This window comes from Eupeodes corollae, chromosome 3 (assembly GCF_945859685.1).
Source record: "Eupeodes corollae chromosome 3, idEupCoro1.1, whole genome shotgun sequence".
Taxonomy (NCBI): domain Eukaryota; kingdom Metazoa; phylum Arthropoda; class Insecta; order Diptera; family Syrphidae; genus Eupeodes; species Eupeodes corollae.
In genome coordinates this window covers 112967774-112987825 of record NC_079149.1, presented here as the reverse complement: position 1 = coordinate 112987825, position 20052 = coordinate 112967774, and the positions used below count along the sequence as shown (strand labels likewise).

The following is a 20052-nucleotide window of genomic DNA, read 5'->3' as shown; positions in this document are numbered from 1 at the left end:
TTTGGTATAAGACTCACATATTTCAGAATAATTAGTTATGTTAGTGTGCAGGGTTTCCAATACGAGTTTTCATTTTGATATATCAGAACAATAAGAATGTTTGAAATAATAATCAATAGATGTTTATTTAATTGTAAAGAAGAAGAAATGGCATTAACCATGGAATCATTTACACTAGTCAAATGTCCTTTACGGCTACGGCTCTAGCACCATATATTCTGTACAAAATTTGCAATTATTCAAACCTTATTCAAACCCTTTTTTTTACTCATCAGAATTTCAAAAAGTAGTTAGCTTATAGCAAGCTTCAAACCACGATCAGAGGCTCATCATAAGTGCATATGTGTTAGTTGTTGGTAAGATAATAATACAATTAAAGCCTAACACACGCACAAAATACAAAACATAATTAACATTAACATAAATTAATACTGAACAACAAAAGATAAATAAAGACGTTTGGTAGAAACTAAGTGACTTAAAGAAAGAAGTTGCTGACGAACGGCTTCAGATGTTTACATAATACGGCAGAGAGGATCTTATATGCAATATTCAGGAGACTGATGCCTCTGTAGTTGTCGAAATTTAGAAGTCTCCTTTCTTTTGTATTGGGTAAACTATGCTGAAATTCCACTCATCTTGCATGCTTTCTTCCGACCACATTTTCCAGATGGGTTGGTGCATGTTCCTTACCAAGTCATAGTCTGCTGCTTTGAATAGTTCGGCAGCGATGCCGTCAGCTCCAGCAGCATTCGTCGTCAAACCAGAGGTTTCGCTGTGGTGGCCGTGTGAAAGCAAGCACTTCAAAAGCTGCAAGGCAATGTTGTCACTGGTTTTCAATGCTTAATTCAGTCAGTATAGGACTTCTTAAGAAGTTATTAGAGACTCGAACCTAAGCTCAATGTTATCCCCTCGGAATTTTCGGACATCCTAAGTATACTGGAAAAGTTTTGTGCATCGATCGCAATGTGGTTAATATGGTTGACAGTTGATTACTCAGCAGATTTCCATGTCCCTTTGTGGATATTAGGATGTGTGTGTAAATTATTTAGTTTTACTTAATTTTAGTTGTACTAAATACGGAACTTGCCTTCAAATTTTGTTATCACAGCAAATTTTGTAAAATAAAACACTTTAAAAATGCTAAATACATTCAAAAACCAGGTTTTTAAGACTTAATTAAAAAACAACACAGATATATCTTAAGGGCATGTCGCATGCAAAAAAATTGATTGGTGCTTTGCGCTTAGCTTTGTAGCGTTCACATTTTTTTAAATATTTAAACGAAATAAACGGGTTTTGATTGAAAATATATTGGGCTAAATATGTATAAAGGAATAAAAAATTAAAAAAAATTGTTTGTTCCTTAACAGCACTAGAATAACTAAAAAATCATTATCAAATCAATGGGGCAGTGTGTAAAATATAATTTTTTTCCAAAAAACAATAAATTTTTATAAATAGTATCGATTTTCTTTTTTTTTTAATTTATTTATTTATTCCAAGAAAAATTGTAGAAAACTATGAAAAATAGGGCAAATTTGCATTGTGGCATAGGTGCAATATTTAATAAAACTTCCAAAGTATAACAGCTAGCTAAGTCAATTTAACTTTTTTTCAAATTCTAAATATATGTTCAGATATTTGCTTTCAAATTTTTTTTTTTTTAAATAGTTATAGTAACTTTTTTAGACAAAAAATCCAAAATGCATTCTTTTTTTTCCAATATTTTTTGCGAATTCATGGGGCGAGCTGATTTTTATTTTTTTAGTTTTAATTTTTTTTTTAAAAAAAAGGACCATATATATTACTCTTACTATCGATTTTGAAAAAAAAAAATATTTGTCGCAACATAATTAAAAATGCATTTCAATATAACAACATTTGTGGTGCAATTGTGAGGGATTGGGAGTTTATATAATTGCAAAATATTTTTTTTATTTTTTTTTGGCATTTTGTTTATTCTATTTAAAAAAGTAAAAAGTTCTTGCGTCTACTGTTTATTTAATTTAATTGTTATAAAAGAGGTCTATTTTGCATTTTTTAACAACAAATTTCTTTGTAAACGCACACAATGAAGTTTCCAGTTCCCAAGAATGCCACTGCATCTCAGCGCTCAAGAAGAGAATTCTTTGCAAAAGAATTTCGACCGCCCATCCTCTCTCAGATTTTTTTTTGTTGTTGGTCTCATGGCTCATTTAGTTTTTGTATTCTTTGTTTTGCTTGCGGTATACAATAACAGAAAATACAACAAAAAAAAGACTTTTCTTAGAAATATTTTTTTTTTTCTAGTATGTGGTATGATGTAAGGTCATGGACTCGTGATTTGGGTGTTACGTAGTCAATCGTATACGCAGAATTTGATTTTTGGTTCAACTTTCGGCAAGTTTTGTGGTTGCACATTGTAGTGTAGGTATAAAGAAGGGTAAAGAGGTATTGTAGGTATCGTGAATTCGCTGTCATATATTTTGTTTTCTTGATTTTTTTTGCGTACTATCACTCCTGGGTATTGCATTTTTTTAACTTCCCATACGAAGTTATTATAATGGGTCCGATTTGTCAAATTGAAAATTTTGACATTTTTCGACGTTTCAAGGTCCCTAGAGTCGAAATAAAAGATTTTTAGAAAGATGTCTGTGCGTGCGTGTGTACGTACGTTCATACGTCCGTACGTCCGTACGTTCGCTACGTTTTTTTCGTCGTCCATAGCTCAAGAACCAGAAGAGATATCGACTTCAAATAAATTTTGCTATACAGATAATAAGGCAGAAAGATGCAGAAAGGGCTAACCTAAATAAGACTTGAATTAAATTTTATATAATATATTGTAACGTGATAGCAACCAAGTATATTTTTTGAAAAAAATCCATTTAACGGTTTTTAAAAATCAAAAAACTGAAAAAAAATGTGTCACCTACCAAATTTTACGACTAAAATATGATTTCATCTCCAAAACAATTTTGTGCAACGAAAAATAATGTTTTTGAAAGTTGATAAAATTTTGAGAAAAATCGAATTGACAGTTTTTTTATACAAAATAAAAATCTAAAAAAACTTTACTCAAAGTTGGTAAAAATTGAATATCGATTCAAATATCTTTTCAAAACGTTGAAATTTAGGCTTCAAACTAATTTTATCTTATAAGAAATATTATTTTGAACATTCAGTCAAATTTTGAACAAAATCAAATTGACAGTTTTTGTACAAAAAATTAAAAACCTAAAAAAAAAATTAACAAAAGTTGGTAAAAATTGATTTTCACCTCAAATATCTTTTCAAAAATTAAAAATATTGGCTTCAAACCTTTTTTTATTTCACAGAAAATATTGTTTTCGATATTTAGTGATTTTTATATAAAAATCCATCAGTCCGTTTTTTCATAAAAATAAAATCTACAAAAAATAAAACGCAAATTTGCTAAAAATTGATAGACAAACTTTTAAGCAAGACAAATCGACAGACGTGATGGGAAGTTATCAGTGTGCACAATCCTGTCAAACTATTTCAAAAAAGATGCTGGTATGTGACCCACACTTATAACTTCCCATCCCGTCTGTCAATTTGTCTTGCTTAAAAGTTTGTCTATATGTACTCGTATCAATTTTGACCAAATTTGCGTACTATTTTTTGTAGATTTTATTTTTTATGAAAAACGGACTGTTGGATTTTTATATAAAAATGAAATGAAAAGAGTTTTGAATCGATATTCAATTTTTACCAACTTTGAGTAAAGTTTTTTAGATTTTTATTTTGTATAAAAAAAACTGTCAATTCGATTTTTCTCAAAATTTTATTAAATGTTGACAACAATATTTTTTGAAAGATAAAAGTAAATTAAAGCCAATATATCAAAGTTTTGAAAAGATATTTGAGTCGAAAGTCAATTTTTACCAACTTTTATTAATTTTTGTTTAGGTTTTTATTTTTTATAAAAAAACTGTCAATTCGATTTTTCTCAAAATTTTATCAGATCTGAAAAACATTATTTTTCGTTGCACAAAATTGTTTTGGAGATGAAATCATATTTTAGTCGTAAAATTTGGTAGGTGACACATTTTTTTTCAGTTTTTTTATTTATAAAAAAACCGTTAAATGAATTTTTTTCAAAAAAAAAAACTTGGTTGATATCACGTTACAATATATTATATAAAATTTAATTCAAGTCTCTAGCGTTCTTGGTTCGTAAGATATTTAGGGTTATCCAACATTTTCACCTTTTTTTTAAACTGCTATGGTAAAAAAAACACCTACGCAATTTTCTTGAGAGCCCTTTCTGCAGCTTTTTGCCTTATTATCTGTATAACAAAATTTATTTGAAGTCGATATCTCTTCTGGTTCTTGAGCTATGGACGACGAAAAAAACGTCGCGAAAGTTCGGACGTACGAACGTACGTACACACGCACGCACAACCATGTTTCTAAAAACCTTTTATTTTGACTCTAGGGACCTTGAAACCTCGAGAAATGTCAAAATTTTCAATTTGACAAATCGGACCCATTACAATAATTTCCAATGGGAAGTAAAAAAATATTAAAATAAAATAGGTATTTTCAATAATTAGAAAATGTCGACCAAAAAAAGAAATTCAAGAAAAAAACATCTCCTTCGATAGCAAAATACCCACTTGCTTTATAAAATTCGAACCATATGCAAAAGACAACAACAAATCTACCTAACTAGACATACCAAAAAAAACCGGTTTATCATGCAACGTTGTTCTATTTCTTATTTCTTTGATTGGCTGCTTGTGCGGAAATATATCCCTCGCTCTGAGAGACAAAAAAGATCAAGAGGCAAATATAGAGTAATTGGAAATTCAAATTTTGAATTTGATAATGAAGAGAGTAACGATATTTCACTAATACATTCAAATTCATTTACATGAGTTCTGAGTTCGCTTCTGCGGGAGACATACCCTTAACAATAAAATGTAAATGTAAAGTCTAAAACATTTTAGAATCTTACTTGCAAGTAGTTTCTGCAAAGTTATATATTTTTATTTGACTCTATATGAAGTTTTAAGAAATCAAACTAACACTAATTATTTGATCAAATTTTAAATATATCCGTTTTCAAGATTTATTTGACAACTTGATGTTATAACCTTGTTCAGCTTTGTTCCAAAAACAATAATTATTCACAAACAGATTTTTTCTTTTCTGCTAAAAACCGTTCTAGAATAAATGGTTTAGCGTGTGTTTAAGAAGTAAGAAATGTAAAATCTTTCAACTCGGGAAAATTTTGAAAAAAAAAATTTATAAAATACTGTAAATATTTCAACTAAATATTTCTTTAATCACAAAAAAAAACTACTTCATACATTAAGAAATCCTCCGAAAGCTATTTTTTCGAATTTTTAAAAAGTAATAACCCCAAAACCTGAGGTAATGCGGAATTGTTTTATTCGGATTTGAGTTAAGGCCATTAAAATCCATCCAAAAAGTGAAATTTTATTGCCAGGAACAAAATCTAATCAACTAGCGCTCGGTTTCACCTGACTCATTATCGAACAAGTACGCCAGCCAGCTGAAATAGCGCACCAAATATTGATACTTTAAGAAAAATAATACACTTATAGGACTTAATTCTTGAAGACACAAGATTCTCGTATTAACGGAACCTCTAAAAGCCGTAAGATTTAAGTATTTACATAAAATACGAAAACATGTCAGCTAAGGAATTCTTAATTCCAAATATCGACGAAGAATCCTGAAGTATTAGTTTTCAAAACGGATTATATTTCCAATATTCTTAACTATTTACCTAGCTACGAAAACGGTTTTGATTCCTTATATCATTCACTTGTCGGCCGAGAAGGTTTGGAAAAAACAAAAAATGCTTGAGAGTTGCGAAAAGTCACTTAAAATTATGCACCGCCACATTGACAATTTCAAATCGTTATCAAAGTATTTATGGATCCATTTTAAGTATGGCGTAATTTTTACTTGGTAAATGTCAAAAATTGACATCTGTGTCATTTATTTGAATATCCTTAAAAACATATGTCGACTTAAATTAAAATAAATACTTTACATTAGGTCCGTTCGCTTACTTTCTGCACTAAAACTCGTAAAAAGAGATATTTTAAGGAGTGGGGGTAAAATTCTCTCAAAAAGAAAAAACTACAAAAAAGTAAGCGAACGGGACAACAACAAATATTTCCCACGATTTGACATTAAAAAAAAATATAAACTTTGAAACAACATCGTTTCATTACGTGTTAAGAATGTATTTATTTTTTTTGTAAATCGATAAAATAAGACAACATGAACTTTAAACAGCATCATGCTGGCCCATTGTTTTTTTTATAAAAAAACTTGATTAAATTAAAATTCAAAAAATTGCAATTTTGTTGATGTTCTTTGGGAAAAGAATTTTTAATTTTATAAGTGACAGCAAAAGCGAGCAATTTATTTAATTTATTTGAAGTTCTATCAAATTTGACACTTTCACAAATCAGCCCAAAAAAATTTCTTGGGCTAAAATTCGTAGGTTGGGGGAAATATTTGCGCTCCCTTTTACGAAAAACTATGAAATGTTTGAGTATCCGAACAGGATTTAGTTAAATTTCGTAATTTTTTGTAAAATTAGACTGTTTTAGGAAGGTACGCGAACGGACCTATTATAACATTACACAGAATTAATACAATTTTTTAAAACATCAACTGATATAGTTTTTGTTCAAAATGCAAAGTTCAAAAATTGATCTATCTTTTAAAGTGCGAAGAAAGACGATTTTGACATCTGGTACAATTTTAGAAAACAATCCAATTAAAACAAAGTACTTTTAAATTAGTTTAACGTCTCGAATATCTAGACAGAAATAAGCTTAAACTGGTTTTGTTTTCAAAGTTCCTTAGCAACCAAAGTTTATTATAAAAAAACGATTACTAGTTTTCCAGAGATCAATGGTCTCCACGTCTTTTTTTTGGTGTTTTTGTGTACAAGTATGTTTTACCTTTTTATGATTTTTCACAATATTAAAAACAAATCTTAAACTTATATAAATTTCCGTAATTTAAAATTTTTAAGACCAATTGCCTACGACCCAATCGAACCCCTTTCATTAATACATTCAATATTTTATTAAAAATGAAAAAAACTCATAATCCTTTTTTTCATTTATTCATTCACGTTTCTTTTTGTATAGGTATTTGCTTCCTATTTGCAATTTTGTGGCATTGGCCTTCGTAATGCACAACTTTATGAAAAATCTCAATTGGAAGTCAAACGTAATCAGGTCCTGCTCGATTTGGCCCGAATGATATTCGAAGAGCAGAGCACAATTGAGCACATGGTATTTCGTATCCTATCACATATGCAAAGTTTAATACAATGCCAAAGAGTTCAAATATTATTGGTGCATGAAGCGTCCAAGGGTAGTTTTTCACGGGTTTTTGACTTTGAGGCAAATGACTTAAGTGAAGAGGATTCAATATCAAGAACAAGGTACATTTATATTTTATTTTTTCTCTATTTTATTACATTTTTATTTATATCTTTTTTTCTTTTTTTGTAGCCCATTCGAGTCGAGATTTCCAATAAATGTAGGAATTACAGGTCATGTTGCTACAACGGGTGAGGTAAGTTTCAAAACCTTCAAATTTCATATCGTGAGATGATGTTTTAAAAATTGTATGTTTTTCATTAAAGACTGTTAATATACCAAATGCATATGAAGATGATAGATTTGATCCGAGTGTGGATGAGGGGCAAACATTCAAACACAAATCAATCCTTTGTATGGCTATAAAGAATTCGTTAGGTCAAATTATAGGTGTAATTCAATTAATAAATAAGTTCGATGAGATGGTAAGTAACATAGTTTTTGCAATTCATCGTTTTTTCTGTTAAATTAAACTTTACTCTTTCAGATCTTTACCAAAAACGATGAGAATTTTGTTGAGGCGTTTGCGATTTTCTGCGGAATGGGCATTCATAATACCCATATGTATGAAAAGGCTATTGTGGCAATGGCTAAGCAGAGTGTCACTTTAGAGGTCCTTAGTTATCATGCATCCGCATCAATGGATGATGCTCATCGCTTGAGGGTAAGTGTAAGTTGAATTGAATTGAAAAAAAAATCTTAATTGAACAAAAAAATAAAAGTTGAAGCTCGCTTTTGACAGAATTGAAAACCTTTTAACTAAGATATAAAAAAAGAAAGAAAAAGGAGGGTTTTGAAAATCGATTTCACGTCGATATATGAAGTGACTTCATGTGCCCTATCATCATCATCAGCAGCAGAAGCTTCTTCTCCACAACGACAATGAGAATGACTGACTGTTCTGTTTTCGAAAGTTCTTGATTCACACAATAAAAAAACATATTCAACGTCTCTTCGTTCACAGTTTTATTTTTGTATCTTTTGTAAAACTGATGTGATATGGTTCCGAATTGAAAATGACACTTGGAACACATACTTCAAACAAAATTGTTAAATATATTTTAGAATGACGTACATTATTACATTCTCTCTGGCAAAAGGTTACCTTAACCACATCTTGGATATGAAATGTAAAGCTTGTGTTAGGTTATAGAGGTTAGGTTTGCGTTATAGGTTAGGTTGAAGACAAAGAAAACTACCTCAAACCTTATTAGATGAAAAGTCTTATGAAGATGATGAACAAAAGCAGGTAATCAAGTTTTTGCTTTGTTGCATTTTGTTTCAGGTTTGAGGTACATTGATTTTGTATTATTTATAGATGAGATTGAACCACAAAAGAATACTGTTCCTGGATGCAATATACGGAGCTAGTTCTCTTTTTTTCTGTTCTTGATTTTGAATTCAAAAGGACCTTCAAATTAAAAGCTTTTGCTTGTGAAAAGGGATTTGAATAGATTTTTTCTTAGAAATCTTGATCTCTCTATGGAGGGTATAAGGGATAGTATTTCATGGAAAAAGTATCAATCTATCAATTCAATAGTTAGGTACACTTGTCATTTATTAGTTTTTCAAGAGTCTGTAAATGAATGACTGACTTTTAATAGCTCTTGTGGTTCAAGGTTATGATAAGGCAGCGAAATTATGTTAGAATATGACGTAAGAACGTGCAAAAAGTCAAAAGGTTAAGCTTTAGAGAATCCTTGTTTTTAATTTGAAATATTGTGTTATACTGAATTCAAAAAAAAATTAAAATAGAAAAACTTGTATAACAATAAACATTGTAAATTTTTGCTAAAAAGAAGAACAATGACAACATTGTCCAATGGGGAATCAAAAACCGTGTAGAATTTAGTGCTTCGAAAACGCAATGTCTCATGTCGTTTAATCGTTAAACACCCCCGATTCCGCTATTAATGAGTGGCACATGCATTCAGGAAACTCAAATTTCAGTACGCTTCAAGGTGCTTAGGATTTATATGACGGTGTAAGAAATTTGCCAATCCTTCTGATCGGTTGCAATTTACTAAGCCTTAATCCGTCCAAAGCATTCACATTTCTGGGCAAGTGCCTTTAAAGTAAGTTTAAATCTCTTTAATAGAATTTAAAAAAGGGCTTTAAAAATAATAGGCGATAGAACTATAACTGAAACATTTACATCGCTAGAACACCGTCTAAATGTTTCATGCCCTTCGTTGTTTTATCGATATTTTTTACAAACAATGTTCTGTAAAATTAGCTAGGCGCATTCCCCCCTTAATTGATTTAGCCGTAATACTCTCAATATCAGCCCTTGAGATGAATTTCAGGCGTACTGTCAAGTATAGAGATTCTTTCTTAAATCGAACATCAAGAATGTGGACTGCTTTGGCCAACTTTGTGTTTTTCCTCCCATTTTGATGTTCAGAACTTAAAGACCAATGTGTACCGACATCTCGTCTTAAATTCTTCCCTATTTTTCTAACACTGGCACATATAAAGGATACTAAGTGCCAGTAAACTATAAAAAAAGATGCTTGATTGCTCAAACACATTTTTCACTACAGATACGAAAAATGACTTTATTTTTACAAAACCTTTAATTTTCGAAGGTTTTTGAACTTCACCCTTTTCTACTTAAATGTTCGCGCACCTACAATTTAAGGTGCTTTTAGGGAAGAGATTTGACGAGATCGAATTGCAAGTGACATTATAAATGACCATGTGCACTGATGGTTAACTTAGTTTTCCAAAGAAATAGAGACCAACAATTGTACCAGTGTTTGGCCTAAAATCCAATCAAAAAAACAACTTTTTGGGGATGCATTGGATGGTCTTGGACTTTAGCGCTAAACTCAAAAAACTTTGCTAAGGATCTATAAATAAGCCTTACTGCTATGAAAACGAAAGCTAGTTTCCAACTACTTCGGAGCCCCTGCACCAAAGATACTTCCTTCGTTGTCGAATATAAGCTTCTGGATCGGTTGAATTTCTTGTGCTCAAAATAAACTTGTTGTACACAAAAAATTAGATTCTAGTGAAGCCAAATCAAAAACCTTAGGTGCTCATAAAATGGTTTAACTGACGTACTGATTTTCGTTTAAAGAACAAAATTTATACACTTAGCTGCGACAAGTACTCTTGGTTGGAGTATTTTGCAAAGCCTGATGGTCACGAGATAAGATGTGACTGGACTTTTGGGACTCGCTGTCGTATAGCCAAGTCTCGTTTAAAACTCGGTTTTAATTTATATTCTCAACATGTTCTAACAACATAACGATCTTTCATTTAAATTTGAAAGGAACAAAGCAAATGTTGACATTTATTTTCCTTACGATTGTCTAACGAAACGTGAAGTCAAAGATTCATTTTGATAGCATGCATTGAATTCCTATGGCTAAACTAGTAAACGTCAGGCGAAGCCGAAACTAAAGCGTGTTTGTGTTTTAGCCATAAACGATTTTTAATCCACGCAGAACATTGCAAGCCTCAATGGAATCTAAAAAAATTGTTTTGACAACCAAAAATCATTGTGTATATCTGACAAACTTTTAATCTAAGCTATTGTCTTGGGTGCTTTCGAATTTGATCGTCTTTGCCTCACAATACAAACCAAGATTTTCCTTATCTTGTGGCAAGCACAAATAATGGTGAAGATATGAAGTAATTGAAGTGTCTGATTTTCATAAACAAGGATTAAAAAAAAAAGTTGATTAAATAAATGGCAGAAAATTTGTATGTATTTAGTTTGTAATTTTAACAATATGGCTGCTATTATTTTTAAAGATCCTTTAAGCCAACAAATTAAAGAATTTACTTAAATAATTCAAACTTTAAAACCACTAGAAAAGACCATAATGAAAATAAAACATTTTAAGTGCACTATGGCGTATACTTTCCTTTTCTTTAGTATATGAGAAATAACTAAATTTTTATCAAATTACTGCAAGAAAACTAATTTGTTCAAAAAAATGGATATACATTTCATTTTCCGAATAAGGTTGTAATAAATATCCGTGATTGAAATATTGTTAACTCTTAGGTGCGGAAAATTATCATTTCAAGGATACTACCAAAAAGTAGCATTTTAATTTGAAGCAAACACATTTTCAAGGAAAAAGTTTTAAGAATTGTTTTGTAACTCTAAAAGTATAAAATTGCAATAATTCAAATTGGTTCTCCCACAGTATTTTCCAGTGAACAAATTAAAAGTTTTACTATAATATGTTGATTTTGAAATGATAACTACTAATTAACATAGTTATTTAATTCTCAACTTAAATAAAACTCTACATTTTCCAACGAATTTATATCCAAAAAAAATAATATTTCCTCTCTAAAAGTATGCAACTTGACATCAACTTTAAGTTACGAATCAACAGGAACTAAAATCATGTTTCTATGATGAAAGGATATACATTAGATAAAGAAAAAGTTTTGCAATTCAAGTGAGAGGTTGGTAGGTAAAGATCCTACTGCTTCTATTATATTTGTTTTTATGGACAATTTTAAATTACAAACTACAACTGTCCTTACAAAAACCAACAACATTAAAAAAGGACGATAGACGAAAGTTTAATTTCCTTCCCTAAACAAAAGTTGTTCTTATTGTTAGGAAGGAACTCAAACATTTAAGCAAAAGTCCTAGAAACAAACTCCAGCCCCATCAGGAATGACAAAAAAATACAAAAAATGTTCAACAAAATTCTGTATGGAGTCTGTATTTTGCACGACTCTCTTGTTGTGAAAGTAATATACTAGTAGATGTCCTAAGGGTGGTCCAGGTCTGCATGCTTAGAATATAGGAGGTTTTGGAATTTGTTGAATTTTCTCGCATGCTCGTGTAATTGCACCATCCGAGTAAAACTGCAGTTTCCACGAAATATATAAACAAGTTTTCATCTTGTTGAGCTTTTTCAAATTTGTTGACTATACACATAAAAGCAAACAAACACACACCAACACACGTACATAACTATTAAGGTTAGATTATTTGGCCGGAAGTGGAAACGAAAGTACTTTTGAAAAACCGACTTTTCTTTTCATAAAGTGGAAATTAAAAACGAAGAAGTGGTTTCTAGCTGTGTCTCATAACCGGCATGCTCCAGGAGTTTTGTTTGAAGGGAAATTGAATTTTTCTTTGTTAAAGGATACATTAAATTGTGTATTTTATTTTCTTTTGTTTTGTTGTTTAAAGATTATTTTTATTGTTCCCTAAGACAGAACGATGAAGCAAAGTTGTTGTTTTTGATAAAAGGAGATATTTTATTTTTAAATTAGGAGAAATTTCTGTAAAGTGACCTTTTTAAGAACTTAAATATACAAACATTGACAAAATGAGACATTAATTTATATTTGAAACATTTATTTAGTCTCGCAACTTGTTTTTAAAAGCATGTGAAATCAGACTCGAAGAGTCGTTATAATTTTGTTTAGGGAAGAATTATATTGCTTTTCTTCTATCTGTCTTATATTTTGAGCTTTTTTCTTTTTATTTAAATTGCACATTAGTTGCCAAATGGTTGTTTTATTTTTATTTTTTAAATCTTTTTTCCTATAGACGTTAAAGGTTCCTTCGGCGGCGCATTTCCAACTGCACGACTTTAAATTCGATGACATCACATTTGAAGATGATGATACATTAAAGGTAAACAAAAGTCTTCCTAAATATTAAAATTTTTATAATTCTTTTTATTAAAATTTCAAGGCTTGCTTGCGAATGTTCCTCGATTTGGATTTTGTAGAACGTTTCCATATTGACTACGAAGTTCTATGTCGATGGTTGCTGAGTGTGAAGAAAAATTATCGCAACGTAACGTATCATAATTGGAGGCATGCCTTTAATGTAGCTCAAATGATGTTTGCCATTTTAACGGTGAGTTTAAGATTGATTATTCTTTTTATAAAATACGAACCGAAGTAACATATATCTTTACATTACATTTTAGGCCACACAGTGGTGGAATATATTTGGAGAAATCGAATGCCTTGCCTTAATCATTGGTTGCCTGTGTCACGACCTGGATCACCGGGGGACCAATAATTCATTTCAAATTAAGTAAGAATTCGAAATTTTACTATTCTGTATGAATGAATTAAATTGAGTTAAAGAACTTCAGAGGTTGGGTTCTATCAAACGTCTTATATCAACAGGTTTCCCTTCAATACACATATTGTAGTTTACAGCCTTAAGTCCTGTCAAAATATGACAGAAAATCATAAGAATTCAAATGAAATGACTTATTCATGCAGATAACAAATTTCGACGAATGATTTTCAAATAGTTTCGGAGTGATTTTTGACCCATTGGCTGTGTTCAATCTCAGCCATTTTTTGACAGCTATCTAAATACAGCTATCCAACTCGTTCAACAAGGTATCTTAAAATTCATCTATGCAAGATACCCTATCCAACACGACATTGAACGCAGCCATTTACTATAGTAAAAATGTCACAATTGACATTTGATTACCTTCACATTACACTTATAGAATTCTATAATCAGTGTGAATTTCATTCAGTTCTGCACAACGGTCAAAATTTTCTCCGAATGGTTGTTATTTTCTGTACATTCATTTGATAAAGAGGGAAAAGAAATGTTCCCTTCAGTGATTTTTAGAACAAATTCATTGGTAAACAGATGTCAAATTAGACTTCAAGAAAAAATGTATGTCAATTCAGATTCAAAACACATCAGTTAGAATCTGAAATAAAAATGACGGATTTGTTTCCATATTTCCCTCTTTGTTCTAGTGTCAGTTTTGGAGATCTTACCAATATTACCTTCTGACTCTTTTAATATTTTGATTAGTTTGTTTTTAAAATTAAAGCCTTTCATAGCTTTGACAGTAATAATAAAAACGACAAAAAAACAAATTGCGATATGTATTTGTTAGTCAGTAGATTTATTTAACTCTGATAGTTTTGGACAGACCCTTTACTGATTAGTTCTACGCATATGTCAAAATTTAAAACAAAATGGTGAATTATGAAAGTTAAACCTTGAATTTATTTACCTTACCTCCTTTTTTATTCAGCTGTCAGTTATTTCTGACACTTTTAATTCTTACAATCTGGGAAAATACCGTTTATGATTTGGTGTTTTTTTAACGTGACTCATTCTGACGTTTTATATTCAAGCTTAAAAAAAATCTTAAAATGGCTGCTTTTCTGTCAAATAAGATAAAGATACAATGAACTAATGTCAAAATGAATCGAAGTAAACCAATTTGACCATCGTCTAATAATTATTTAATTTTTTACCAATTAATTAGTTTCAGTTTTTCTGTGTACTCCCATACTGCTTTAAACAGGCCAGCTGTTTTGACACTAAGTGAAACCCAAGTGGGTGAGGATTCCGATCCCACTGAATTCTTTATTCAAGGGTATAACTTGGTGCCATTATTCTTTTCCCACCATGGTCTCGCCATTTACATTAGGAATGATGTTGCTTATCAGTTTTTGCCACAATATGGTCCTGCACAAATTCTTTTTTCAATTTTATGTGGTTTAAATTTTCCGTGAATAAGCAAATCATTCACTATTGCTTCCTTTATCGAAGCCCAAATCTAGACAGAGTATCAACTTCTCGTGAATTTGATGCTTTGTCTGATTCCATCCAAAGAATTGTTTCGTCCTATCCTCGCACTGAAATCGTTGTTACGGGCGATTTCAATGTACACAATTCTTCATGGCTTCAACATTCGGGCCAGTCAACACCAGAAGGAGTGTGTGCTGAGATCTTCGCTGAGTTAAACCACCTAACTCAGCTGGTCAACGAGCCCACTCGAATATCGGACGTGGTAGGTCGAGCAGAAAACACTCTTGACTTGTTTCTTACCTCTGACCCTGATAAGTACACTATTAGTGTCCTATCTCCTCTAGGCACATCTGACCATTGTGTCATATCAGCAAATTTCTCGTGTAAAAACTCTCCAGTTAAAGAAAGAGCTCCTAAGAGAACCGTTTGGCAATACGAGAAAGCCAACTGGGACGGTCTCAATAATTACTTCAGGGTCTTTAACTGGTCACTATGCTTCCTCGATAGTGACGTTGACGCCAGCGCTGATATGACCACAAGTTTGATTCTCCTGGGAATGAGAACTTTTATCCCGAATAGGGTTAAAAGCATCTGACCTAAGGAAAACGCATGGTTCGATGCGAGCTGTAAAGAGGTTATTAGGGTTAAGAAGTTAAGTTTTCGTTGTTTTAAAGCCAATCCAACTGAGGAAAACCGGAATAAGTTCAAGCAAGCCAGGAAGGCCTGCAACGCCCATATTCGAGGGACCAAATTTGTACATGACCAAAAATTACGGCAAAAAATACTGCAATGTCCCAAAGGCAGTAAAAATTTTTGGTCATTTGTAAAAAATATGAGGAATTCTTCCTCTTCCTCGGTTCCTACGCTCGTTGTGAATGGCACTCCATTTGTTAGCTCCTTAGAGAAAGCAAATCTCTTTGCTAGGCAGTTCGCCGCCAATTCAACTCTGCCAGTGAGTGTTATGACTCCGCCTGTACTTGAGCGAGTTAATGATTCTATGGGGCAAATCTTTTTTCGCAATCATACCGTAGCGAGAGTCCTAAAAGATCTTAACATACACAAATCTGCTGGTCCGGATGGTATCCCCACTATTGTTCTGAAGAGGTGTTTTTCATCGCTGGCAAAACCACTGCGTAAGCTTTTTCATCTGTCCTACTCCTCAGGTCTCGTTCCGAGCGGATGGAAAACCGCATTTGTCCAGCCTATTCCCAAAAAAGGCGAATCTTCCTCACCGTCTAATTATCGACCGATTGCACTTACGTCCCTTCCTTCCAAGGTCATGGAAACGCTTATTAATTATTAGCTCAAGAAATATCTTGAAGAACGGAAGCTTCTTAATGACCGACGGTATGGCTTTCGCAGCAATAGGTCCACTGGTGATCTCATGGTTCATCTCACCGAACAGTGGAACAAATCTTTACATAGCTTTGGAGAAAGTAAGATTATTGCACTAGATATTTCAAAAGCATTTGATAGGGTTTGGCATCAGGCTCTCTTATCGAAAATGCGTGCTTTCGGTTTGCATGAATCCCTCCTTCATTGGATTAGTTATAACCTTTCGAATCGTTCAATACAAGTTGTTTTGGATGGATTCAAGTCTAAAACCACAAAATAAATGCTGGTGTGCCCCAGGGCTCTGTTCTATCTCCAACACTCTTTCTCATTTTTATTAATGATCTCCTGTCTGCAACATCTAATCCAATACATTGTTTCGCTGACGATAGTACTCTTAGCTTTTCATATTCGTTTTCAGATTCACACCCCTCTTCTTCGGATGTGGAACTGCAACGACAAAATATGATAAGCTCATTAAATTCCGACCTAAAAAGCATTGTACAATGGGGAATAAGAAACCGCGTGGAATTTAATGCTTCGAAAACGCAATGCTGTCTTGTATCGTTAAAGCGAAATATACCCCCGCTGCCATTATCCATAAATACCACTTGCATCGAGGAAACTGAACATCTGGATATTCTTGGTATGTGTACCACCAACCACCTTTTGTGGAACGATCACATACGCGATGTCGCCAAAAATGCCGCAAGATGTTTGGGTTTTCTAAGGCGATGCAAGAAGTTTTTCTCCCCCTCTGATCTGGCTGTTATTTACAAGTCTTATATACGTCCAAAGCTTGAGTATAACTCCCATATCTAGGCTGGTGCTCCTGCAACTTACTTAAGCCTCTTGGATAGTATTGAACGTAGAGCATTTAGATTGATTGGTGATATTACCATCATAAGATCATTTACGTCACTTGAACATCGTCGAAATGTTTCTTGTCTCACCCTGTTTTACTGTTTTTTTAATGGTTTATGCTCTAGAGAAATAGCCAGCTGCATTCCTCCCCTTAAACAGTTCAACCGTAATACTCGCGCTTCTAGGAATGCTCATCAATATACCCTCGAGCCCATCTTCGGTCGTACTGTCAAGTATAGAGATTCGTTCTTTAGCCGTACTATGCGAATGTGGAATGCCTTACCACACTCTGTCTTTCCCAGCTATTGCAATATTCAGGAATTCAAAACCAATGTGCACCGACATCTCCTTTCAACCCCTCTCTCCCTTTACTAGTGCTCACACTGTGTCTACATAATAAGGGTAATATATCCCCTTGAGTATGCGCTTATTATAAAAAAAAAAGTTTTTGTGCATTGATTTTAATTTTTTTTTTTTTTAACTATTTAGAGCCTCATCACCCTTAGCGCAATTATATTCCACATCCACAATGGAACATCATCATTTCGATCAATGCATTATGATCTTAAATAGTCCTGGGAATCAAATTTTATCGAATTTATCATCAGAAGACTACAGCCGTGTATTAAATGTCCTTGAGGATGCAATCCTTTCGACTGATTTAGCTGTCTATTTTAGGTATTTACATTTATCATTTTTATTTTTTAAAATATGCTCATTTGATTTTTTTTTTTTTTGATTTTATAGGAAACGCGGACCATTCCTAAAATATGTCGAAGAGAAACCAATGAGTTATTGGGCGTCCGATGAGCCCCGTGCACTATTACGTGCTATGAGCATGACAGTCTGTGATTTATCGGCCATAACAAAGCCGTGGGAAATTGAAAAACGTGTAGCGGATTTGGTGAGTTCAGAATTTTTTGAACAAGGTGACATGGAAAAGCAGGAATTAAATATAACACCCATTGTAAGTTTTTGGTTTTTGAATTAAATTTTAAATGTTTATGATTTTCAAATATGATTTTTATTTTTGTTAAAGGATTTAATGAATCGGGAAAAAGAAGATGAACTTCCGATGATGCAAGTGGGTTTTATTGATTCTATTTGCCTGCCAATTTATGAGGTAAAAAAGCAAAACGCGACATTTTAAAAATAACATTAACAGTATTTCAAAATAAAAGTGAAAATTAGTGATTAAAGAATTTTAATCTATTAAAATAGTATTGTTTGGATTGTAGCTGGTTTTTCAAATTTTCAGAATTCCCCTTGAATTTTCTTAAGTTATCGGAAATAAATGTTTTTGAATGTTAAAAACCTAAAATTTCCATAAAACTTACAATTTGGAAACCGCTTTTAATATTCATTATTATCAATCTTGTTTTTTTCTAGGCCTTCTCTCAACTATCAGACAAACTAGAGCCTCTAGTCGAAGGTGTAAGAGAAAATGCTCGCCATTGGATAGAACTAGCCAACCAAGTACAAAATAAACCAAATAATCGAGGCTCAGCGGATAATTCACCCAATAGCAATAGCGGAGAAGAAGCTGCTCCCGAACCTGATGTGAAACAGGATCAGGATCAGGATAGCGATAACATCTCGAATGATTTTAATTCCACGACAAGCAATGGCTCAACACCACCTCCTCCAGCACCACCACCTGAAAACGAAAATCAAAAGAACGACGATGACGACGAAGACGACACATCGTCACTCCAAGCAATAGTTCCACATTTCCCAGTGAAAGTTATGACCGCTACTCGAAGCCGAACGCTTCGAAATAATGCCTCACAATCAGTCAAGTCCAAAAACTGCAAAAACTGTGAACTCATGCGAAATAATAACATTCGCAAAACGGCAAGCCTCAAAAACCAAAACGAACTCCAACAACAAATAATGTTGTCGCAGAAATCCCAAAACGGTACAAGTTACTACAGCAACAGCAACAGTACGACGACGACGCCACCACCTTCGGCTGCCCTAATGATGGGCAGTTCCGAAGAAGGCGGCATTGCCCACCAACATGCAACAGAGAGTGATAAGATACCAAAAATCGTAGGTAAAATCGGTAACAATGAACGGCAGTTCTTTTTTGCACAAAATCAAAATGGAATTATTTTCGAGCCCAATGGGCAACTACCCTTTATGCCCGGCGACCTGCAACGAAGAAGGCATTCCGAGACCAATGGCTGTTTCAATAAAACAACAATATTTGACAAGTAGTAGTGCTGTCAAATGCGTACTGTTTGTAACATAGTAGCGGCACTGGCAAAACTGGATAGCCTAAGGGGTTTCGGTTGAATTCAGAAAAAAAACAACAAAGATTTCAAAAAAATACAAAAATCAAAATAAAAACAACCTTAAATGAGTTCTTTAATAGATTAAAAATCAAAAAATAGTAATTTTTGAATATTTATTTCTTTCTTGTAAAATGCTTGTAAATAGTTAAACTATAAATTTAGACCTAAGAGAATGATTTAACTTAATCTAAAATAGCGAGTTTGATACTGAGAAACACAAAGTGATTGTAATTTTGTTGTGAAACAATTTCAAATAAAAAAATATAACAAAAATAGTGTTTCTCTTAAATTTTGAATAATTCATTTCAATGATTTTAAAGATCTACATTAGTTTCTTATTTACTATATTTAAAACAAACAAACAGAAAAAAAAGTATGTAAACTTATAACAATAAATGTAACTTTTAGTGATATAATTCATTTTAAATTGCTACAGTTATATAAATTGCAAAACAAACAAACCTTCCCACACACAAACACACACACACATAGCATCCATAAACTTTTCAAAAAACACACACAAAAATTATAAACAATTCTTGTTATATTGTAGAGATTTTAATTATTATTATATTATTACAACTATTATTCAATAAACACAAATCTAGGAAATAGAAAAATAACAATTACATTATATTTTTAAATTATTGTATTA

At 32.3% G+C, this 20052-nt stretch overlaps 1 protein-coding gene across 11 annotated transcripts in view; it reads left to right on the top strand.

Moving 5' to 3' along the window:
- LOC129952345 (dual 3',5'-cyclic-AMP and -GMP phosphodiesterase 11-like) overlaps positions 1-19672 on the top strand; it is a 170565-nt gene extending 150893 nt beyond the window's left edge. For 9 of the 11 annotated variants that reach the window (XM_056064894.1, XM_056064888.1, XM_056064886.1 and 6 more), the window contains exons 9-19: positions 7152-7450; positions 7521-7584; positions 7655-7813; positions 7876-8058; positions 12925-13011; positions 13072-13239; positions 13313-13422; positions 17590-17778; positions 17848-18067; positions 18140-18223; positions 18490-19672. In XM_056064894.1, the coding sequence (XP_055920869.1) occupies positions 7152-7450; positions 7521-7584; positions 7655-7813; positions 7876-8058; positions 12925-13011; positions 13072-13239; positions 13313-13422; positions 17590-17778; positions 17848-18067; positions 18140-18223; positions 18490-19320 (2394 nt within the window). In that variant the 3' untranslated portion in view covers positions 19321-19672. The remainder of the gene's footprint in view (positions 1-7151; positions 7451-7520; positions 7585-7654; positions 7814-7875; positions 8059-12924; positions 13012-13071; positions 13240-13312; positions 13423-17589; positions 17779-17847; positions 18068-18139; positions 18224-18489) is intronic. The other 2 variants (XM_056064889.1, XM_056064893.1) reach the window with 1 other exon arrangement.
- Positions 19673-20052: the final 380 nt, after the last annotated feature.